The sequence below is a fragment of the Rhyacophila brunnea genome, unplaced genomic scaffold, assembly GCF_057557595.1.
Source record: "Rhyacophila brunnea isolate RB1 unplaced genomic scaffold, BYU_Rbru_1.0 scaffold_19, whole genome shotgun sequence".
NCBI classification, from domain to species: Eukaryota; Metazoa; Arthropoda; class Insecta; order Trichoptera; family Rhyacophilidae; genus Rhyacophila; species Rhyacophila brunnea.
The window spans coordinates 16,178,191-16,205,247 of NW_028232848.1; the positions used below are offsets into that span (position 1 = coordinate 16,178,191).

The window sequence follows — 27,057 nt, forward strand, 5'->3', positions numbered from 1 at the left end:
TAAAATAATAATGGCAAACGCATGAGTTTATTGTCTTCACGGAGATACACATCTTGCGGCATTTAAACTTTACAATATAATATCGGTAACCAGGATACCTAAATTTCGCATGCAATTACACCTAACACGCGAAAGCTTAAAAGCACAAGAACAATAAGGTTAAACTCTGCAATATGTATACATCAATTAATAAACCTCAAAAATACCTTATATTTTGTGATGCTTTAGGCATAATCTTTTTTTACCTAATACTTCCTTAGCCGTAATAGTATTAGTGAAATATTCCCCGAAGAAAGGAAATTAGGAATTAATTAATTCATCATAAAATTTCAAAAATTATCCAATCAGATTTTGAAATTGAATTTCTTTTATTTTTAATTTATGTACAAATTATAATAATGAACATGATAAATTATATAACAGGTCCACAAAATGACATTCAAAACAAAAAAAAACAGTGTTAACAATATTATTTAAATGCTATCGACCGAAGGTACCTACATACTTTGAATTTTTTTGATCCTGATGGATTTAAGTTTTGTACATTTCCATTTGAGTTGTTTTTGTAACCCGGGTTTTGCCATTCGGCACCTTAATGCACTATACGCACTAACCAATGGTACTTATATTATGTAGGTACACTGACAACAAAAACAGTCGTTTATATAATACATTCATACAATAAAAAGGGTAAACCCTTACCTACTAAGTAAAGAATCACGTATAGAAATAAATTTTGAATATTTTAAGTGTTTGTAAAGCTGTAAGTATAGTAAACCCTATCTTAAAAACTTTACATATTACGTATATACTATAAAAACAATATGTGAATTAAGCAGACATGGGATTTGAACCTGGGGCCCATGAATTTATAAGCCGACACATTTCCGCTAGGCAATCCTAGCGACATAAAACCTGAACTCACCTCACGTAAGTAAAATACCAAATCCTAAGAGATTTGATTGAATATGTACAGTGATTAGCCTCCCAATAATTAGCATTACTAATGAAGGGTTAGTTTTTCACCTGAGATAATAAACAACAGATGCTTCCGATTCATAAAATAGTATATTAGGTATAAGATGTTATCCGAGACATACTTCTAAGAATGGCAGTTTCTATTTAGGTACATCGCATATAAGACGGGAGAAAATGTAGCTAAATAATACTTATAGGTGAAGGTGCTGGGGTCTCTCTAGAATTAAAATTAAGCGATATATTATATAAGATGTCGATTGATTAGTCTGGAGCGGTATTCATCTAGAATACCATACGAAATCAAACTGAAGGTGTGCAAGTACGATTTTCATTGATAAGGGCATCTCCATTCACGCAACAGTCAAACTTTAAGAAAACTTGATTTAAATAAAACCAAATTTTAAATAGGTACAGAACATTAATTTTGAAACAAATGAAATGAATTTTCCTGTTATAACATTGAAATGTTAAAAACACAGATGCCCGCATCTATTATATAAATCTTACTTCAATGTAGAGTAGACGATTTTGTAATTCTAAAAAACATTTTAATTTAAAATAATTAATTTCAACAATATTGGTCGTAGTGAATTATTACTTATGGTCCGTGGGAAAATTATTCTTATTTTACCATGTTTTTATTAGCTCGTATTCTTGTTTGTCCAGTACAATTTTTTTCTTGTTTGTCCAAGATTTGTATTGGACGATTAAAGATTGTTAACTAACTTCCCGACTAGCTAGACATTTGAAACTTTTATAATATATCAGAATACGATGACAATGCATTCTTTTAATACTTTTAGCAATCTTTAAGCAGAATTGAATTCATTTTCAGTTAATTCTGTTTTGTATGGAGAGTTATTTCGGAAAAAAAATCGTAAAAAGTAAAACACTATTATTGGTTGCTAAGGGGGTCCTAGCAACTAAATTATTAATATATACCTGCGTTACTATGGAAATCAGTATGAAATGTCAAAATGATATTTCAGTATTCTATATGTATTCAGTATTTCTATCAAGTACAAAAAAGTATTTATTAATACATAGAATTGTCAAGTTTATCATTCAACAGAAAATTTAAAAACGTGGCATATAAAAAGTTCTAATTAACTTGTAATTATATTTATTTGTGGTTAATAATCTAGTATGGATTTAAGCTATTGATAATATGAAATATTTAAAAATTGAGTTTCGAGTTATTGCAAGCCTAAAGTAGGTATGAACGTTTACCCTTTTGGTTAACTTTTGAACTATTTATCAGTGCTGGCAATATTATTTTGTTTTGGAAAGTAAATTTATCAAGGGAGGAAATGAATGCGGCTTTGTCCTTATATCTCGTATTAACATCTATCTATAGGCAGAGAAATCAATAAATCATAGATTATGCGATGCACGATGAATTATTATGGAAAGAATTTTGTGAATTTAAGTTTTTTCCGTATTGTTTTATATCTTATTCCTTCTAGAAGAAAAACTCTGTAATATCAATATTTTAAGCACAGTCGATGAAGAATATCATCTCTAGAATATAGATCTTAAATATATTTCTTAATACGGCAACATATCACTAGGAGACCAATCACTATGCTTAATGAAATACATTTCATAAACATCTAGGCTTAATAAAAATGCATGTATATATTTTACTATCTTACCGGGTCTTGAAAATCCAGTCCATTTGACTATGATTTCAATTAATTTAAAAGCTTAGCTCAAAAAAGATCATTACTATTCTTCTTTAAATTAGGTAAATTATTTCGTATTACGGATTCATTTATCGCAAAAGTTACACTAGTATCGCTCACGTCTGTAAAAATCCGCAAGGATTCCAACACAATTTTAGATTCATTCAGGTAGTCTCAAGAAAAGCCCTAAAACTGGCATGAGATATGAATAGATGATATTTTTTTAGTAACCCATTTTGAATATGAAATTTATTTGACTTGTACCTTAAACCAAAACATTTGCGAGAAACACAACTGTAACAATTACTGCGTAAAGTATTGTAGCTACACCGATACATCGCCCTATAATTAGGTATGTTGAACGATCACAAAAATTATATACCTGTATCATACTATATTATGATGTCAAAGAAAACCATTATGTTTCAATATAAGATCTTATATCATACATATTTGTCTATTGTTACTAATTCAACCATACTAATATCCCGTTTACACTGCATGGATTTACTGCTGACAGTAAGTATTATCGCGGCCATAACAAAAAAAAATGTGGGTAAACAAATCCTGCAGTTGCAAACTTGCATGCATGATTCAAAAAAGTTCGGAAGCTTCTAAATTTTTATGCGACAGTAGGGATTTTTTTCGATCTGCGCCTGCGCAGTAGAATTATAGTGGCAAATCTGCCGGCAAAAAAAGTTTTACTTATTTTGAGGTTAATCGATTTTCACTACCTGTCAAATAGTACTATAAAATGACAACATCGCGTCTCGCTTACTCTTAAAAAATGAGATTGGAGAGACAGTCAGCACTTGTACGTGTAAATATTTATTATCACGATAGTTTAAAAGACGCACTATTGCTGCCAGTGTGTAGGCGCTATAATGCTATCAAGTGATGCTATATCAAAAGTCCATTACTCTCTTTCTAGTTAATTATTCAAGCTCTTTTATATTATAGCTATTTCTTTGCATTTCTTCTTTTACTAATATCTTGTGATGACTTACTTTAGCTGCCGCCATACTTGAAATTTCTAAAAGTTATAAAATACTTCTTAAATAGACTTTTTATGTCAGAATTCGCAAAGCATAAAGGTCAATGAAGTGAATAAATTACTCATCCGTAACAATTTTAAGCGGTTCCCTTATATTTTTTTCAGTAATAAATCACCAATGTCCTTAAAAGATTTGGTAAGATAGACTAGACACATAGTTTTTATAACAATTTTATTTTTTTGTAAGACTCATAGACATTGATTTTTCATAAATTTTGCAATCGTGTGATCCATTAATAATAAATACATACTTTATCACAACATTTTCTTCCACAAAAGTATTTTAACAAATAAATACTACTGCTATGTAAAGGAAATAGTTTTCTGTATACCTAATATAATTATAAGAGCTATGAAGAGGTTTTTCAAAATTATCGTACATAAGTATATCACTGCGTATATGGATAATATATTATATAAAAGCAATGCCATTGTCTATATTTTTACCATATTCAATCCTAACAAGATCATATAATAGGTCTACATAGAGTGGAGATTATTTTTGGGGGTGATGTAGGTGTGTTGCGTACGATAAAGGAGTGATGTGATGAGTGAAGGACCAAGTATTAGTGTAGACTAAAGTTGCTGAGGAAGATCGCGAGTTTCCGGATTAGCAAGTACAGTTTATTTAGGTACAATAAAGACAATATTATAAGATATAAAAACTAGTGAGATACGCAGCCCGAGGCTTGGCGATACTGAGTGACTGATATGGAGTGACTGTTACACGATCAAGATAAAAACGGAGTGAGATATTCATTCAATCGTGATAGCCTTTTTATTGAACCCCTCAAGATTGAATTATGCTGACATGGAGTATCCCATGCCTTCGGTAGAAATGCATTTTAATAAATATTACTGAGGTAAAAGTTATTATTTGAAATTAGTAATTAGATTTTTGTGAAATCTGTATACTAAAAATATAATAAACGAGGCAAAATAAACAAGTCTAATAAGGTTTCATCATTATTATTTGGTATTTTTTTTATCTAAAAATTATCAAAAAGGCGTCAAAACTAAATAATAATCATACAAGTATTTTCATACATTCTTACAGCCTACATGGCAGGTACATACTATCTTGATCTCACGCATTATTTTCATATCTTATTCTCAAAATTGAATAGGACTCTTTATCGTATATATTTTTAGATCTACCTCTTTCTTTGTAATGGAATGCGACGTTCTATATGCGATGTGCATTTATAATTGAAGGCGTCCCCCGAAAATGGGTCTATATGCAAAAACAAAATTATTCAGGAGAGGAAAAAACGTTTCATTGGATCATGCGGACTTTTGGAATATATCTGTGATAATAATTATGTTCATGAAAGCACTTTTTATCATTGACATTTTTTTTTGTTGATAATAAAATAATAAATCGTATAGACCCTTATTCTACTGTAACCATTTTAGTATTGCTAATATCTCAAAAACTGTGGCAGATAAAATAATAAAACTTTCCAATTACGTGAGCAATGATAGAGCCGTTTTAGTCAATAAAATCATTTTTTGACATGATGTATTATATAGACCCCTTTTCGAGGGACGCCTTCAATTTATGACAGGTAAATGAAATCTGACAGATATCTTACAAACATATGTATTTTCCGAATAGTGGAGGTGACATTACATTAACGGGAATGTTAACAGATTAATTTTTTTATTTTTACGATAAATGGGTGTTACCACTTGCTCAATATATTAGGATATTTTCCAGACCCGGGGTTCGAATTTGGAATCCACGACAATATAAGACGATACATTACCGTTCGGTCATCGTGTGCGACATGAAATAACGTCCCTCGTGTAATATATTAATATCCAAAACGATTTGATTGAACACAGTTATTGCTTTCCCAATTGGAATTACCGATGAGCTTGCATTAACAGATCGTTAGCCACTTGGTTAACCTTTTATAAACGTACCACATAAGCGTGAAGTTTGATAATTTTGACAGAAAATATTTCGCAGTTAGAGCGACGCTGAGTGAAAGAAAATTGTGCAATAGGCTTCATGTAAGATCAGTTGGAAATAATAACACTACTTATACTTAAATTTACCTTATGTAATTTGTGCGCAGTAGAAAAATCGCAATCTGCGCGATCCCAAGGTTAAGTTATTCTACTAATGGTCCATATTCTGATTGTGAATTTACCAGACTCAAGATTCCAACGCATGACTTATGATATTATAAGCCAACACGTTACCGCTCGGCCATCATAATCAAATATTAACTGTGAATAAAAATAATATGTTTATTTAATACTTACTATTAACTAGTAGATATACGCTGATGACTCTCGGAGGATGCGTCGACAACTGGCACTCGTAGAGGCCTTCATCAGAAGAATTCGCATCGGAAAGTTTTAACCGCCAGTTACCAGGATACCGAAACTGAACTGCGTATCTACTATCACCTGTATAGGTGGCGGCCCCAACTGTCAACAGTAGAGGGGCTTCTCCCTCGCGGCGTCTCACCCACGATACCTGGTGAAAAAATATTAAAATTAAGCACTTTTATTAAATTTTAAATGCAATAACCAAAAATTGACACTTTTTAATTGAAGAAATATAATATGGAATAGTGTCTAATTAAAATGTATAAAATTTGTGGATAGACTATTGAAATATAATTTAAACCAAAATGATTGTGTAGGTACTATAAAAATACAGACAATACTTTCGTATTACAACATGAATAACAGTTAGAGAAGATTTCTATGCAAGTACTATGCATATTAACTATAAATAAAATTAAATTGACAGCCTGTTCTCGGCGTAATTTTTTCTTACTCACGCAATGTTATTTTCGATTGTACGTAATATTGTATCATCTAAATATTGATAGTAGACTGTACTAGAAAGTTATTGGTCTTTGTAGATAATTCTCGAGTGTAAAATGAAAGGTGAAATTGCTTGTATCTAATTTGATCATTAATTTTAATTATATCTTACATTCATATAATTTAAAAAAAAACATTAACAGCAGAGTAAACATACAAAAATAATAAGGATTTTTTCAATAACAGACTATCTGCATGCTTTTCATTTTAATAAGACATTTTCTAAATTGAATCACAGTTTGAAAAAAGATAAAATTATTGTGCGCATCCGTCAATCAAAAATGATAATATTATTATTGCTTTAACATTAATAATGGGTAACCACAGATGTTTCAAAACATATATTTTGCCATTAGTAGATCTTCCGTATGATATACCGTCACACTATAAAGGGTGAGGGGTCTGATATTATTTTATGATTTCCAACAAAGGGATGCAGGGGGTTGTATCACAAAACTAACAAAATATAAATTAATTTTCTCTGAAAAAATATTCCGTGAGAATATTAGTAGGTAGGTACTGAGAAAACTAATACTGAAATCGTTTCAACAAATTTGTTTTTAATAATTGGGGAATTTCAAAAATGTGTCACAATTTATACAAGGGGATAAAAGTTTCTGTAAAAAAATGTGACGTTAGGGGAGGGGGTGAGAAATAAAATGGTATAATACCTTTAATGTACCACCATTAATAATAGTACCTACCTACTACTTTCGGGTATTACATGTCACTTTGACTATCGCCTTGTAAGAATCCGAATGATTTAAAATCAGTTGAAGCTTCAGAGCATAAACCAATTCCTGACTGTATAAAATCGTTTGGTTTAATTTGGTCATCGTTTACAAGAAGATAATGCTAATCGGAAATGCCTACTGGGCATGCGCCGAATGTCAGTAAACCATCCACAACACTTACCGTAGCAAACCTTTTGTAAAGTCTATTTACATCACTCAAGAACAGGCAAATTATAATCAGAGCTTTGTTTTAACTTTCAATCTAAAAACAAACAACTCCCCAATTGTTATTTATAAAGATAATTATAACATATATTTATGAACAAAACTTTTAGATTACAACTTTTATTCGAAAAGGTCAGATCATTTCCTTTTTCGGCGGCTTTAACTTCTTATATCTAAATTACAACGGGTGCAAAAAAAATATATTTTTTGTAATCCGTTAGACATAATTGTATAGTTTTTTTGCACCCACTATTGTCTACTTTGTAGCATTTGAATTTTGTATTAATAATAAACTAACCACTTTAATTTCTCTTCATTCAAGCTATTAGAAAATGTTTAATTGGTGTAGATGCTAACTAAATTGTACTTTGGCATTTGGACATCGTAAAGGAAATGATTTTATTCCGCATTAAACGTAAATTATTATGTTATCGCTCCATGCACAGTGTTCTAGGACATGCTACGCATGACTACCTAAATTTATAAGGACTTCAATCCTTGCAAGAAAGTACGCAATAAATGCATATAGTATCGAAGTAAGGAAAATTCTCCGTTTTATTATCTCGGAAAGGAAATCGATAGCATTTTTTACATATTTCTACCACGATGAATCTATTAGCGAAAAATTCAGATCCTTACTAAGCCAATAACAGAAAAAGGTAGGCGAGTCTCTTTGAATGGTTTCAATGATTAATCTTAGCCTCATTTATATCATACCTATGTAGTGAGCTCTGCGATATTTAATTTTCCTTTCGGTAAATGATTGAACCGCTCCAATTAGAAATGCGCACACCATTGTCTCAAACTCATGTTAAATTTTCAACATTGTCTTATTGGGTCTGATCCAAAATTATCGGCTATATGACCAAAATTGCATTATTATTACAATTTTTTATAATTTGCATAAATATGAGTTATAAAATCATGCATGTATATTATAATATTTTATTTATAAATATTACTTACAGTTTTATCTCTAAGTAAGCTGACTCTACAATCCAGTAATGCTGTATCTCCTGCTTGAACAACAACTGTCGAGTTATCCCCCCTATCCGCATCCTCAAACTGTGGTCCGTACCTCCCTTCATGCTCATGCTTAGTACCCTGCCAAGATCTCGATATACTACTCACTAAATTGCTCGCGACATTGCCCGGATTGCCCGCAACATCACTCGCGATATTAACAACTACACTACTATCATCAGTTTTCGTAGCACTAGTTGTAGTAGAAAAGGAGTCAGTCACTGAACTGGTCAATGTCGTGACACGGACTCGTAGTGTTGTTTCACTTTTATCCGTTACGTTCACTAAATTTTCGGTCGGATTCGGAACGATTTCATTCAGCGCGTCGTCGGTCTGTGGCACTTTGAACGATCTGTTTATGTCAACGGTCTGATTTCCGAGTCGCATGTACTGCGGCACACGTGTCGTGTTGGATATATGCACCGGCTGCTCGCTGACTGTCCACGTGGCGTCTGTTGTGATATGTGTCACGGCAGACGTCGGCGGCAACGATGTCGTGATGTTTTCGTGCGGCGTTGATTGGTTGTTGAAATCTGCAAACAAAAAATAACAAAATTAAGTAAACACGAAATTTATAATAATAACGCACACGTTTCAGTAAAACCTTTTTCAAAGTACGAACATGGAATTGTTATCTACCCACGTAAAATATATCCTGAAAAAATACACTAAACACTTAAAATTTCTCTCATAGCATCATGTAAAAGCTTTTTTTAAATTTGTGACTACAACAAAAATAATTACAAGATAAAAAAACTTTTTATATACAACGTTTTTAAGTTTTCTGTTGAATTATATAACCTTGACTTGACTAGCTTAAACGATCAAAAAAAATTGTATTTGATAGAAATAACAGAGAAATGTTATTTTGACACTCATATTGATTTCCATTGTAACGCCCTTATATATTAATAATTTCCTAGGAACCAATAATAGTGGATTGGATTAAGGATTTCTTCCATAAGAACTTTTCATACAAAACAGAATTAACTGAAAATGAATTTAGTTCTACCTAAAGATGGCTAAAAGTATTTAAAAAATGCATTGGCATCGTTTTCTGATTTATTCTAAGAGTTTTAAATGTCTAGCTAGTCGGGAAGTTAATTAAAAATCGATTTCAAGATTTGTACCGGACAAACAACCACCGGAAAAATTAGAATACGACCTAATAAAAACGTTGTAAAAAATAATCGGTGCGTGTACTTATATACGCGCGTTAAAAGTTATACTTCTTTGGCGTAACAAAATAAAATAATCGCACACCGCGTTAGCCAAAATTCACATCAACCAAAAATATTCAAACAGTTAGAAAATAGTTTTCACATAAACTAAATATTATGTAATACAAAACAAAAGTAACGTACCTATCACACTTAAAAATTTTAAGCTTAGTTTTGACAGATAATCACATATAATAATAAATTTGTTTCCTAGGCAACGGAAGAATTCTTCGTACATATAATAATAAATTCGCTGTCTAGGCAACGGAATAAGCTATAATATTATACTGTATAACGTCGCGATTGCATTATCACTCTGTGGCGTAAAGGCAGCGCGTTCGGCTGATAACCCGAACAATCGTGGTTCGAATCTAATCGAGTGCGATTTTCTTCGTGTGAAAAAATAAATTTTGTGTTGCACGTCACACGCCAAAAATACACTCTGATCTGATTTTCCAAACGCGCATGAAGAATTATAACTTAAAAAAAAAACAATAAATAATACAATTTGTTTTTCTACGTAAAGCTTTTTAGTTGACATAAAAACAAATTTATTCAAATCGTCGAAATATCGCCTATGATGACCAAACCAAAAAAATATTATTTGTATGTTCATTAATAAATCTTTTTAGAAAAGTCAACAAGCCAGCGTTAGTCTGGTAATAAATAATTCATAATTTATTTATGAACTAAAGAGTATTTTCGGAGAAATATATTAATATATTAACATACACATCTTCATAATAATATGTGGCTTTCACTGTCATTCGCAGTACGCACTTCTGTGAAGTGGACAAGCGGATTTTTATTAACTAGTTTACAAAACAAATGCTAAAAATATTACAATTTAGTGTAATACTTTAATGTGTTTCCGTAAGTATATAAATACAGTATGGTGCATATATCACTATCAAATTTATACTCTATATAATATTGAAATATCTAAAATTTCAAAGTGTTTCATTCGATGTATAATTTTTATTTCTGTATAATTCAGTTAAGAGCATACATAGTGAAACGGCAAATTATTTTCAACAATAGGTGGCACGAAATTTTGCATTTGTCACCAATCACCGAGCGGCATTCCAGGTGAGAGCACATCGATTTTTTTTTGTGATGGCGTCGTAAGAATATATTCTTATATCATAGAAAGATGACTAAAAAACGTTATGCCTGTACTCGAAAAAGAAAACATTTCAATGAATACATTATTATTATTACTAATATAACAATAAACATAACACTAAATGGACGCATGTTGAATTTTTATGACAAATTATGTTCCGTCCGGCACGCGTCATTTGCACAACCGCGCGTCGCATAGTTACGATCTTTTTAGAGTTTTAGACCATGCCTCATTAAGATTTAAGAAACAAATCAAAAAAAATTTCCAAGTATCATATAATCGAATAAGTAACTCTGGGTTTAATCAATTATTAGCTGCATGATACTACTCCCTACGGGAGCAAATATGGTTTTGTATAAGTTTTGCTATTTAGTATTGAAAAATATAATTGGTGTAGTATAAATTTTGTGAAATATTATTAACATAATATTTCACTGTTAATAATTGTTTTTCAAAAAGGAAGCTTACCCACTCCACATGCAAAATTATGACAATTCTTATATACTTATAAAAATATTTTTTTAAAACTCTGACGGAATCAGTCATTCTGCTGAACTTGATAATATCATCACATGCATGCATGTAGATCCGATTATTTTAATTATGTCGCGTACGCTGCTATATTGCAGTTGAATTTCTTTGAAGCAACTCTTTCCGATAATATGTTGATAGAAGCTGCATGTTGCTCGATGATCTGTTTCTTGACTACTTCGCTGCTATTGGGCTACCGTGAGCTAATGTAAGCATTGAGGCTCTTTCTAACATGTCCAGCTAATGTCACTATTGTTGTTATTCAGCAGCTCTAGTTAGTAGTAAAGTTGTTGTTGAGGTGAATGATGATGGTATTGGTCTATTTGCCATTAAAACACCTTGATTGAAATAGTCCAATAAAGAACACATTAATTTACTCAGATAAGAAACAGTATCAGGTAGTTAGTAATATAATTATTATAATATCTGCAATTGGCATAAAATCTATATTGCGATATGTTTATAATAAATTTCAGACATTGTTATAATATTTAAAAACAATGTTATTCAATGTTTAGTGTTGGAATTGCTATATTATGGTATTTGAAATATTGCCGGAATATTACAAATACTCTTCTACCAGAAATACTGAAAATATTTCAGAGGGTTATTTAAAGCTCTCATATATTTACAAGAATTCTGCTAGCGGTGAAGCTCGTTTTAGCACACACTTAACTATGCATCTTTCCACTGAAGCTTTGAAAAACGTATTTCAAATTTTAGCGCATTGTAATGTGTACACTGCATTTCCAACGCTCTACATCGGGTTATTTAAATAGCGTAACTTTCCTGAAGCAAAAACTATGAAAATCATAAAATATTTATGTTTTAATATTTTAATTCAAGATGACCATAATATATAGTTGATAGCTACATTTATATTTAAAAAAAATTGGAAGCCAGGGATTTATCACTACCGAAATACTGGTTTTAAACATCGAAAATACCCTATTAAGAAAGCAGTAACCAAGTTTAATAAAAACAGAAAAAACTGAGGGTTGACTCAGTTGTTCTTGATAGCATACGCGTGGCACGTATTGATTTGTAATATAAATATTTTTTCAAAAAGTTTTGATTTAAATTTTCACTTCTAAAGTTTTTCCACGGATTTTTAAATTATCTGAAATTTTCCTACAACAAACCTCAAATCTGAGACAGCTTTCTCTGCAGCCGATTATATATTAAAAATAAAATATTAATATTGCAAAGAGATTTCACATAGCTTTATTTTTGGTAGATATTGATGTATATATATTTTAATAATAAATATAATACCCGTATTTAATATGAAATACGTGTAGTGGATATTGCTATCCTTCCCCAGTGTCATATAACCTAGATTGCTCATATAGTATTCCATAGGTATAATAGGATTTGCTGACATTTTTTTTGTTATGATCGTCACTTTGCATAAAAATATAGTCGCAAGCTACCTATCAAACTCTCATGATAAATAAGCAAAGACAGCATTATTTTAATTTGTCACCAGTAGGTATGTATTATTTTTATGTATTTTGAGATGCGAACATCCCGTGCCGGGAGGTATTAGAACGGTGGTACTCGGCGGGCTACAAATTTCTATGAAAAATAAAACCTTGAAAACAACATAATTTAGAAATAATACATAATTATATCATAAAGACGTCTTGCATTTCGCTTTAAAATGTTACCATGATTACATGAGATGATAGTATAATAATATTGTGTGCAATATATTAATTTATTAAAAACAACCAACCGGAGCTACTATAGTGAGTGTAAAGTACAGTGTGTTTACACGCTGATTTTCTATGGCCGGCCTTGCATGCACGGATTTGTAGAGCGCGTAAACGCGCTTGAGGCATTCATCCAATTTTAATTGAGCATACAGGCATTAACATGATTTTCTACGGGTATGTTTTGAGATTACATATTCGCAAGTATTTAAATGAGCATACATTGCATTGGTATCAGTTGCATAAATGTCATTCAATATGAAATTTATCTCGCAATATGCTTCAGATTGAAATTTACTAAATATATATGTGGGTGCGTCACGGATCTTCAGGCAGAGTGTACTTTTCAGTTAGCATCATAACTTTGTTTTAATACCCTAAAGCTATGTTAGTTTGTAAAACAAGTATTAAATATGTCTTTCAAATCAATCTCAAACCAATTGTCATATATTCTGCGGTCAGTGAACTTGATTGAGCAAACTGCCTCACAATAACATGTAAATAATATTTCTTGCTAAATTCACTATTCATAAGAATGTATGCAATGCAAACGCATCAAAAACAAGTCAGTTGTTATTTCGAGAGAATTACTAGAACGATCGCGCAAAAATGCAATAGCGAAACTTTATATCGAAAAATACATTATTAAATTAATTGATAACGTTGTGTCGTAATGCAAACAGAGACAGGATTCTACAAAATTGTTTACAGAGCATGAATTCACCATCGGTCATGCGATAAACAATGACATGCTCCCACCGGTCATTCATCCCAAGCCAACTTAGTGTTTCCTTTGTCTCAATTCACTATAAAAGCCAAGGGGGAGAGTGATCAAAATAACACAGGTATTAAAACACAATCAGAACACGATGCCAATGCATTTTCTTTAATACTTTTAGCCATCTTTAAATAGAATTAAATTCATTTTCAGTTAATTCTGTTTTGTATGAAAAGTTATTTCGGAAGAAATCCGTAATCCAATCCACTATTATTGGTTGCTATTAGGGGTCTGGGGTTCTAGCAACTAAATTATTAACATATACGTGTGTTACTATGGAAATCAATATGAATGTCAAAATGACAATTCAGTATTATTTCTATCAAGTACAATTTTTTTTGATCGTTTAAGTCAAGTTTATATGATTCAACAGAAAATTTAAAAACTTTGTAGGTATATAAAAAGTTCTTTTTATCTTGTAATTATTTAGTTTCTACGATGTAGTTTTCAAAAGAAGGTTTAAAATTGGAATGTTTTTTTTTGAATTATTCATATTTATTCGGAAAGTGATTCGAATTTCGAACGCAGAGTTCAAGTATTTTTTTTTGTAATTTTACTACATTGTACTGCAGATTGCATATTTCCGTTAGCGCGCATCGCTGCCGAAAGTGATAGAGACCTCGTGATTATATTATACCTACCAAATTGAAAATAGTCACAGTAGATTGCAAAAATTGATGCATCATCCATTTAATTTTTAATAAAATATTATGATGTAAAGGTATAAAAAAAATGATGTTTACTTTATTTCTAGTATCATTCAAATAGATATTCACCTATAATAAGTGGCGTTAACGGCCCACATGCCCAACGTAGGTCAAAATGGAGATTGTATGGTATTTTCAGAGCATAAGCCTGGACATTCCTTAAACGTTGTAGATAATCTTTTTAAATAATTTTGAAGCCATGTTATCCTTTATATTTATTTTAAACGTTTGATGACTGCATAAAGTATTTTTATTACATAAAATAGTATTCTTTTAAACCTCTCAATCTAATGTTTTAGAATATAGTCAAATTTCAGTACATCCATGTGCAGTGATGTTAAGATTTTTTAGGTTTATTAATTTTTAAACGCATTTATAAAACCGTTAGTAAAATTTATGTTGAAATTATTACAGTGAAATATTTACGATAAAAAAATATATTGACAATCTCTGTGATCCCAAATTTGACAAGAATTAGGCATATTATTATTTAAAAAATGTGCATGATTAATACATTTGAAGACAATTCTAAAGATATTGTTTATAAGCTAAGTCTTCGACCATTCAAATGTGATAAAACATTTTACGAATAATTATTGTTTTATAATAATTATTGACCTAAGAATAAGGTAATATTTTTTTTGAAATACGCCATTTCTATTGGCATTTCCCAGTGGTTAAGCTACAATATACGGCCGTAGCCATAAATTGACAAATGATAAATGAACTAGGGAGTAAGATCATGTTAACGCGCGTGTTTTAACATAATTTATACTAAACGACAAAAAAAAACGTTTTTTCGGTTATTAATAATGTCCAGGATAATTCTCTAAAAATACCATAAAAGCTTCATTTTGACCTAAGTTGGGCATGTGGGCCCTTAAACATGAATATTAATAATTTAAAATTTTATTTTATATCGCTTTCAGAATTTACTAAATTAATGCCTTTAAATTTACGAGAACCTACCTCTTTTTCTATTATTAAAACATGCATGCTCAATTATCTTTTTTTACTTGGATAGAATATCCATTTATTCAAAGCTATTTTTGAAATCTAAAACGGGTAGATATTTCTGAAAACAAATCATTTATATCTTTTGAAATATTGTTAATGGTATGCGCAAGCTAGAGTTTTTTCTCGTAGACTGTATATTTAGCTGGAGCGTGATGCTTTGATCAGAACATGGCCTCAGATAAACGTCATCATTAAATGTTATAAGCTTTCCTCTCTTTGTTTCAATAGAGCTTTTGAAGAAATTCCTATCAAAGAGCAATCATCCAGTTTAGGGTTATTGTTATCTATACAAATATTTTAAAAGTAATATTGTGTTTCAAATACGGATGAAAATATTTAATATATATATATATAATAAATTATACGAGAAATATTTTCAAAATGTAGCAAGGCCGCAGTTAAATTTTACAATGATAGTAAAAAGGCCAGGGAAATAATATTGATTACAAATTCCTCTCTAACAAGATATGATATAATATGTGATGTAATATAATTAGTATTATTCAATATTTTCCGCTGTCGAATTTTGCAAAAAGGTTGCCCAAAAACTGTGCATTTGATTCCCTTATATCAGCGAATTTTCATATTATTTTAAAATGTGTATGTATGAAGTGTTATTTATACCACTAGTGAATTGATTGAACTGACCCTTATAACAAACTGATAAAATTCCTTTACTTTTAAAGTGTTTTTGATATGTTTACTTTTGTTGCTCTCTATTTCTTTAAACTTTCTAAAAATAATATACTTCTGACATTATATTAAAAATAGGATATGATAATTTTGGTAATCATTAAAGATGAATCGGTGTAATTTAGAGATTTAACAGTGGATCACTTGTTTACTAATCATTACTCGATCAACCGTCAAACAAAACTAAGACGAGGTACGATCCTACAATGAATACACATACCTACCGTCACTATAGCTTCATACAATAAGATTAGTACCATTCCATCGTCTTTTTGTTACCCCACACTCCCGCATGCTTTCTTTCTATGATCTAAAATTACACCTCACTCGCCAATATAGTCCACTGCTTTCTTGACCACTACTACAAAATAATACCGTCAGATGGGAGGGGGATATTCAATTGCGAATCATCAGATATTATCTAGTTTCAATAATGGTGTTTGAAGTGAATCCGAGGTACATAGTAGTATTCTTCTCGTCGGTCGTTCCCTTATGAATGAGGATCCTTTGATTTTTTATCTTTTGGGCGACCAAGACTTTCTATCTTCCTCGATCCTTTGTTTCTCTCAGGGCAGAGTGAATGCTGCCACAAATATTTGAAAGCCTACTTTGAATAGTTTTGGACTTGTTTTGTTTTAGTTTACTTTTAGTAGATTTGGAAGAATCATTTCTGCGGAGTGCTGAACCGCCCACCCCCTTTGGATCCCTTTGACATATCTGCGGAAGCTTTATTTTTGAACATTCCCCGAGCGACCGACATTTCCGATTGCCCACCCACGCACACCGAGATAAAATCGGCTGTGAAAAGGCTCAAGAACGGAAAGGCACCGGGGGGAGACGGGATTCATCCTGAATTCCTCAAGTACAGCCTGAGCGCAATCCTGCACCCTATGTTTCATTTGATGACAAAGGTGTGGGAAGAAGAGCGCTGTCCAAGGGACTGGGTGAACGGTGAAATCATCACACTTCACAAAAAAGGTGACCCTCTAAGCTGCGACAATTACCGAGGCATTACGCTACTCAGTGTTCCGGGAAAGATTTTGGCAAGCATCCTCTTAGTAGATATACAGTGGAGTGTTATCCATACCCATGGAGCCATGTCCGCCCCTTAATTTGAGGAGCATAATATGGACACCACGCGGTGTCTCCAAGAATCCCTGTCAGGTTGCTTAGTACGTTTTCTTATCTTCTCGTTACTCTTAAAGTCTTAAGTCCGTCGAATAGGCGGCGTTTGGATTTGACCGAGTACAATAGTGAGTCCCTGATACCCTCGCTTTGAGTTGAATGTTACTCCAGCTATTCACATTCGGATAGCAAGCTTTCTTTGCAAAATTCCATCTCTCGTTATGTGTATCACCAGGTATTTGAAGCTGTCAACGCTCTAAAAACAGTTTACTCAGTAACTCTTACTAAATCAGTCAACTTAGTTAGTATAAATAAAATATGTCTTCTCTGATTTTATACTTTTAATTAATTAACATGTACAAATATATATTATTTCAAATCGAAGATAATATAATAGGAATGATATCTGCATAGGTGAAGTATTTAGAGTAGTCTGTTTTAAAAACACACGATTAAGTTCAAACCTTTGAGACTCCGAAAAGGCGGCTGGCTCTTGAGCGTGTGTAATAATCCGCCTCTGTCGTTTCCACGTTGAGAAAATCATGTCATTATAATATCCGAACAGGAAGTATTTACTGGCACGCGTAGTCGTATCATTTTGATTCCGATTCTATGTAGGTATACAATATATTATACACCTACATTTATTCTTGGTACAATTTAAAATAACTTTGTTTAAGATACCTATAAAATTTTCTTTTTACAATAAAAATGATGGATTTTGCGTATTTGTTTCTCAATATAACACAGATTTTGAATAAATAAGATTTCACCAAAACTCACAGCAATAATAATTAAATGAAATTTATTTGTATATTTTAATTTCTCTTCGTATTTTCACACTTTTTTTTCTTTTTTGACATTTAGGCCTTGACTGTTTTAAACAGATTGCTCCATTCCATTCGTCATTATCTTCTTCCAGTTGATTAGTATTAAACTCTCTCAGGCTTTTTTTTCTATATGCCAACAAGCCATCAAAGTTGTATTATTCTTCTACTTCGTTTTCCTTTAGTAGGTCTATTTTATACACAAGGCGGCAATCGACAGCTAAATTGATAAATATTATCACTATATTATATTTATGTATTGTAGCAGTTAATTGTGACAATAAGTTAACCGTCTAAACTGTCAAAACTGTCTATCTCGCTATAAATAATAGGTTACGCACCCAAGAGAGGGGCTGTTAAAATATAGTACTTTTTGACAGCTTAGACAGTTAACTTATTTTAACAATTAATCGACTCAATACATAATGTATATGATGTCATCAATAGCCACATTGTGCATAGAATAGCTTCGCTGATTTAATAAACCTGTGATGTTTTATCGCTGCTTGGATCATCCATAAATATCACCTCTTGATAAATCCACATACATACCTGAAGCTCATCAATGAGATTATAGAACTGATTATTGCAGCGTCATCATCAGATGCCATTCTTACAGATGGTGACAAGAATCTTTCGCAAAATTCTTCATTCGATCACCTCTAATTTCATCCCATACAATAATATATTTTAATAATAATTTACCATAATATGTCGAATATTTACTTCATCGTTTATGAAACGACGTGGCTCTAATTGTTTCTCCGAATACATCATTAAATGTTACTCAAAGCATTACACTTGATACGTTTGACAATACTATTATAAATGAATGAAACCTGTTTCATAGCGATACAATATACTTATATTATTTCCGAACGGATATTCCTAAATCACATTTGTTTCAAATAAGCTACGTTTAATATCAAATTCGTGTGACGTAACTTAATACGTAACACAAGGGCTGTAAAATAATTGTACGTCTCTTAATGAGCAAGACATTTATGTTAGTACATAAATAATTTTGCTAAATTGATATTTGATATAAAAACAGAAATATAACCAATATTTTTTTAAGAGAAATAAAACCAAAATGGTCAAGAATTTTAAGCAAACTAAGTGCAAGAATATACGCTTAGTTATAATAATTAACAATATCTACAATCTGTGTAGCCAACTAAACTTATCAGTAGTTTTCACTAGCTTACAAAAATGCATCTTGGATTTGGTGTTAAATCGAAAGTTTTTTTCATATCACAACAAGCATTTGTAGCAACAAACATTTATAGAGAGGCAAGATAATATATCTAATTCTCGCAAATCATTCTGAAAGAATTTATAGCATTTTTTATAGCAACTTATAGCTAAATAGCAATTTAGCTAAAAGTTTATAGCAACAAACATTTATAGAAAGGCTAGATAATATATCTAACTTTGGCAAACCATTCAGAAAGAAAAAAATCGATTGGCAAATTGTAAAAGTTAAAAATGGCTGAAATCTAAATATAAAGAGAATTATTAATTATTAGAAGATAAAAAGAACTTTTTATATACAACGTTTTTAAATTTTCTGTTGAATCATAATTATAAACTTGACTTGACTAGCTTAAACGATCAAACAAAATTTTATTTGATAGAAATAATACTGAAATGTCATTTTTACACTCATATTGATTTCCATAGTAGCGCACGTACATATTAATAATTTCCTAGCAACAAATAATAGTGGATTAGATTACGGATCTCTTCCGAAATAACTTTTCATACAAAACAGAATTAACTGAAAATGAATTTAATTCTACTTAAAGATGGCTAAAGGTATTAAAAATGCATTGGCATCGTGTTCTAATATATTCTAAAAGTTTCAAATGTCTAGCTAGTCGGAAAGTTAATTAAAAATCGATTGCAAGATTTGTACCGGACAAATAAGAATACGACGTAATAAAAACTTTGTAATAAAATATTCAATTGACAGCTCAATAAAAAATTAATTTCACCTTGGTGGTGAATATACATAATATTCTACATTAGTGAAATTCAGAAATATGTTTTACACACATATATCAATTAATTATCACTTACTTCTCTCCACCGTCATAAAATTTGTTATTGCCAGAATCATTTGATTTAATAAAACTATTTTTGAAATGTGTGTAGAATACCTCAAATTTATTCACCACTTAAAAATGTGAACAAAGCGTCACACAGGTGAAAACTCAATATTGACCATTATGTTACCAAAAAACATGTAACCGTTATTCTCTATTTTCCAACTTCCTTCATACCTTCATAGCCTTACAACAGTTATCATAAAAATCTTCATAGTACAGTAGCAATAAAAGTACAGCGTGAAATTAGTATTCTACAGGCAGTCAATGCGATAGCTACTCACATCTTACAAGCAGTCACCGCGATAATTGTCAAAAGGGTACTTGAACCACTTTCAACGGTTGGACCAAAAATCACGTAAGTAGTTAAAAATATTAGTGCCCGTATTCTCTCTCCAATTCCAACCTAACACTATCCATCCATACAGTTTACAAAAGTGTTTTAAACGTAATTGGGTACCTGTTAATTATGGTGTCCATATGAACCATTTGGTAATAATAAATTAACAAAATATTTTACTCATAGTATTTAGATACTATCCATAGATTCATAGACTATAGACCATGGGTGGCCAACTCGCGGCCCACTGGGTGTCAACTTGTGGCCCGTGGAGTAGTTTGAAAATAAAAATAATATCAAATGCTGCCGCTAGATGTGCTAATTGCGCAAATTGAGATTCGATATTAGCTGAAGATTTTAAAAAGCACCGTGTGCTTTTTGCTGCATGTGCAACGCCATTCTCCGTAGACGTGAATTTATTACCGGGAAATTTACAAATGGAACATTGTGAAATATGTTGCGATGAACAGTTAAAGGAAAAATTCCATCAGGTTGGTTTGGAAGAGTTTTACAAAACATATTTGGATAAACATGATCTAATGATGACTTTGCTATTTGGAAACACTTACACGTGTGAACAGCTCTTTAGTCGGATGAAGCATAATTATCGAATCCCGAGTGAGAACACGAATCACTGATGTGCATTTGGAAAACTGTTTGCGTGTAGGAACAATCTCACTCGATATCGATATTGGTGCACTTATTTCCACTAAAATTAACTATTTTTATATTATTTAAAAAAAATTCTAATCTAATAAATATGTTTGATTCTCATTTTTGTTTTATTTTATTAATATATATAATATATATTTCTTTTTTGTTTTGTATAATAAAAAAAATCGGTTGTGCGGCCCGGTAGGAAATCTCATTTTTAGAATCTGGCCCGGCTGCTGAAAAGGTTGACCACCCATGCTATAGACATAGAGTTAAAGGCATGGCTCTCGACAATGTGTTTGAGAGGCATTATACGGGAGATATTGTTCGGAGTGACCGATGGTTTTGAATACCCTCCAAGTACGGCAAAGCAGAGGAAGAGCGTCAACGCACTGGATTCACAAATTGAAGGAGCTTACTGAGAGTAGCTCTTTGGCCTGATAGAGGCAAATGACCAAGGGATGGTTGGTCGCTCATACTCGCATTGGTGGTTATAAGACTCATACATGTGAGGTAACGACCATTTAATAATAAATTAAAATATTCATAATATACCTACGTATAAATACGTAGTTTGTTTTTGAACAATCGGAACCAAATCCTGGAATCAAACGCTGAATCGAGCTTTTAAAAGTTCGGTAGCTTTAACAGATCTCGTAAAAAATGGTGAAATAAAATATTTTGTCAACTGAAAAATGTAAAATGTTATGCAACAATATATGTAAGGTAGTTGATATGGAAAATATTGCCGTATTGCCGTGATATTGCCGCGATATATTATATGTCAACGACATTCGTCGCGCGAGAGAGCGAACCACGTTTGAAAATCAAATACTACCCCTTCCTATAGTTCCGTGCTCACTTCCAATATAATATAAGATCCGACATCTCAAGTTTATAATATATGTATATTATTACATTTGATTTACAGCTGTTGTGTCGAACTGTCGTGTAACATGAAATAGTATTATACAATACCATTTTGTAATTTATTAAGTATCGTGTAAATTTTGAATTTGAATCAGCTTCTGGATCACAATAGTTAAATGAATGTTTAGCGTTCATGGGCTACATTATATACATAGTGGTATTATACGTAGTCGAATCCTGGGAGTTAAACAAACATACCATTAGAAGACTATGATTTACATAAAATCATAACGCTGAAAAAGTTAATGGGCATTGAATATGATGACCATACCAAACCACATCCGGTTTTAATTGGGCGTATCACGGGACCCTACGTTTGAAATGAATCATCAGTTCTTTTTATAAGTGGGAATGTTTCAGGAGCAGTTTACCAAGAGTGAGGTCACTATGCACTCAAGTGTTCTTTTATACGTCTATCTACGGGTTAGGAAAATGTACTGCAATTTAATAGATGATGTAACCAAAAAATTTAAGAGTTTGACATTGAAGTTAATGGCCCTACCAAAATACACCGCTCTCATCATACCTGATCACGAGTCCCTACATTTGGATGTAAAGCGTCACTATTTTTTTATGCTTGGGAATATCTCAGAAGCAGTTACCCAATACTGGGGTCACTATACACTCAAGTGTGCTTTGACTGAGTTTACATTATTTTAATTATTTTTTAACTATTCTTATATCTATATATTCTTAATATTACAATAGGCCATGACTCGTAAGCATCAATGACAGACTGTTTTACAACACATCTGATGAAAGTGAAACAGTATTGTATTTATTAATTGAAAAGAAACGATCACATAAATATATTGTGACCTCACTAAGAATTGAATTATGGGACCCCGGATGAAAGCCTAGCACATTATGCACTGAACTATTAGAGAGAAAGAAAGAGGAGAGAACAGCATGAAGAATCATTATTAATGGTTTCTGAGTCGATAGGTCAGTAGTCAAATGCCTCGCACGGCTTTATAGGTTTTTATTTAATTATTTAAATACCTATTTTTCAAATTTATTTATTTATTTTACACATTTTAATGAACATGACAAATTATAAATTCAAACGTTTACGATATGACTGAGTTATAGAGAAAGTTTTGTACCGTAAGTACGCAATACAAAGCCCAACATTTTAGCGCCTTTTTACAAATGGTATCCATATGACCACTAAGCTTCAGTTTACTGTCAAACGTATTGCCAAGATCCCTTACAGATGATTTATGTTGATTATATTATGTTTGAGGTCTTTAGAAATAGTATTTATTGTAATAAATTTAATTATGTTTATTAAAAACGTGTAATATTTATTTGTTATTTATCTAAATACTTACCGTGATTTGTTTGTGTTTAAAATGTTATCATTTAACGCCATTATCATTTCGTTAAATTTTATCAAAAATTGCTACAGTATATTTATGAGCTTAAACGACTCACAAAAAGCTTTGTCTCTATTTCCCTACTGACATAATATTATTTGATTACCACCATCAGCCTAATAAAATAATAGGTCCGCTTTTCAGACGCCTTATTTCACAATACAGAGCCTCAAAGTGGTGACCTGCCCCGTGGGAGATCAATGGTAGATGGGTAAGTAGCGGGCATAGAGAACAAGCGAAGTGCCTAATGACGGTCATTAGTGGTACGGGTACCGCCCGGGTACTGGTTCCACTCAGGAGGATGTCACGTCGAGGACGCCTCCAAATTACCGGTCACTTGGGAGGGAGTATTTACTCGGAAATGTTTCGCTCATTTTATATATTATCAAGAAAGGTTTTGTCATAAAGTATTGAGACCTCAAGTGGACGAAATTCGTGTAAATTAATGACTCTCTAAGTGAGTTTTCTAGAGAACGAATTTATTTTACATAAAATTTTCAGTGCATTTTTACATATTATAATAAATTACTCTGCAAGCTGACATAAATAGAATACATTGTGGGATGTTAGTTGTTAAAAAAACTTCTAACTACGTTTGAGGTTGAAAATTTTCTAAAATAATTACTGATTTGGCTCTCCTGTAAAGTTCTCAATGTGGATTTATCGTAGTTTACCTCTCGGTTACAGATATTTTATGAAGGTTTTTTAATATTTGTCCAATATGAAAATGTTATTTTAAAAAATAATGTAATAGTATCATAACATATCAACGAATTCAACACAGACATATTCAGAATTATTGAAGCATAGTAAAGGCACTTAATTCAAAAAAAATCATACATATTTTTTTACGTATCTGTGTATTTAACTACCGAATAATATCACCAATTTTACGCTATTTCAGTGAAAATTCTGTGTTTTTTTTTCAGTAAATGTTTAATACTTGTTTTTTTTCAAATATAAAATATTTATTATAATACTATGTCTGGAGACACACAAAAAATCAACACGCTATCATTCGTGTTTTTGGGCTGATTCCAATTTACATGATCATTTTTTGCTTACTCGATATGACTCTGTTTTGAAAGGGAGAGATAGGTATACAAAAAAGAAAATGGCATATATTATATATAATGTATTCATGTATATATTCAAAAGCGGTGCAGATTCGTTGAGAGCTTACGTGTCTGGGATTATATTTTTGGCTTTGCGCAAATAGCAATGTTTAGAAATGCTTGTAAATCAGCAGATAAAAAATAATGCTCGCCTTCTTTAAGAGTAAGACTACTCTACGCGATTGTGTTTCTTCCAGTTTTTTCTTCGCTAAGATAATATTACAAAACCGCGTAAAGCCATGCCACAAGTCAACAATCTTAGACCGTGATAAATTTTCTAGTTTCAAATTTAACTACAAGATTAATGATTGTGTAAGTAATGACCTTGACTTATATTGTATGACTACTTCAGTCTAGCCGATGAGTAGATAAAAAAGAACATCTCTCTCACCATATAACACCGCATATTTTTAATAAAGGCTAAATAATTCTTAATGGTCTTGAAAAAAATGATTTTTACTCTAACATATTTGAACCCGACTCTTGACAAGTCTTAGAGCCTAATGCAGAATTCGTACTTAAGGTAAAATTGGTAAGTAACCGAAAACCATCTGGTAACTATAGACTATAGAGTTAAGGAATCCTTAACCATAGACTTCTTCTGTTATGAACACGCCCCCATCTGTATTACCATTTATCACTGATAGCTGCTGTCAAAATAAATTCGCGTGTCTATAAAATAGTCCATACACCTAAATTCATTTGATAATTATTGATCTCAATATGGATATTGATAGTGTTAATTCGTTTGGCATGTACCTACATGCAGAATATGCATGTACACAGTTTTCAGTTTTTACGAACAATGATGTACGCATGGTAGATTTCGCGCAAAATGCCGATAATAGACAATCTCGAAAATAGAGAACAGAGATCTTTTGTTTTCGATTGAAACACAATACTTACGATAATATTAAATTGTGAATAATTGTCAACAGTCCTTAACTCATTCATTACTCATTATTAGGTAGGTAGTATATATTATTATAATGTTATGAGTAGGTACAATTTCATAACATGTCGACAAAAATGCCATTGAAAAAGATTAGGTGCCTAGGTACGTTGGTAGGTATACGATATTTTAACTCTTTAGTGCCAGACCCAATTATTCACGTTAGTGTCACCCGTGGTCCATATGGACACACAATTATTGTAGTACAGTTTACTTTGCCTAATTGTTATTTTAAAATAATAATTTGGTTTATAATCGTTAGTCAGTTGAAATAAGTACACTGCTTCAATTTTTCGTCATTTGAATAATCTAGCTGACATAATAAAATTAATATCAAGTGTCAAAGTGGCCATTCATTTTATAATCACAAAATGATGGACTTATGTTAAAGGTAACCGTGGTTTTCTGACTATATTGTTTCAAAGAATAATATTTCTGTCATTGAATGCATTATAAACGTGTTCAGTTTCATGATATGTAATTACGAAATGGAATTATTTTTGTTTATGTGGTGTTATTGCATAATGAATTAATGCGTGTCCATATGGACACGCGTGCCACTCAACACTATAAATTTAAATTATGATTTGTTAACAGTGTTATCACTATATTTTTTATAAAATATATTATTCTCATTTTGTCATTTTATTTAGTTTCTGGGATATGTCTAAGATTGAAGAGAAATGCTGGTAAATAATGCATTGAATGCACTTTATGAAGCTAGTGATGATGATAATGTCGACGAATATATTATTATTATTTATCTCACTACCGACTAGATCCTGCAGTTTTAACAGATGAGGATGGTGGTGTAACAATCGATAATTTAAATCATAGACAATTAAAAGCAGATGCACAAGTGAAATCTAGGAATGCAAGAATATAGATAGGCCAATCTGATATTTTATACTGCAACTGGAGATTCTACACGCAATTATTCCTAGCTGCACAAAATAACAATTTTGCGGGAAAAATGTGGAAAACAAGAACGCTGATGGATCTTGATAGGATGGATATTCAAAACTATGTACATCAAAATCAATGGTTTTAGCAGATATACGATTTAATGGGTTAAATTATTTTATTAAAAAAAATAGAAAAAATCGACTCTGTGACTGATTTTTTGAAAGAAAAAGAAACATCTGAAATCAGAACGCAGTGAAGAAAATGCAATATTAGCTTGTGTGTACTGCGTATTGAAAACTTTCATACTTTATAATAATTCTACTAATAAACCATACAATCCAAAAAAAAATTGATAACAAAAGTGTCACGCGTGTCCATGTGGACACGG

The 27,057-nt window shown here is 31.5% G+C and overlaps 1 protein-coding gene across 1 annotated transcript in view; it reads right to left on the reverse strand.

Annotated features, from left to right (window-relative positions):
- Positions 1–27,057, reverse strand: part of LOC147072777 (uncharacterized) — a 99,499-nt gene that overhangs the window by 20,282 nt on the left and 52,160 nt on the right. Inside the window, exons 2-3 of the mRNA XM_085945708.1 lie at positions 8,490–9,079; positions 5,992–6,208 (exon numbers count right to left, since the gene is read on the reverse strand). Of these exons, the coding sequence (XP_085801834.1) occupies positions 5,992–6,208; positions 8,490–9,079 (807 nt within the window). The remainder of the gene's footprint in view (positions 1–5,991; positions 6,209–8,489; positions 9,080–27,057) is intronic.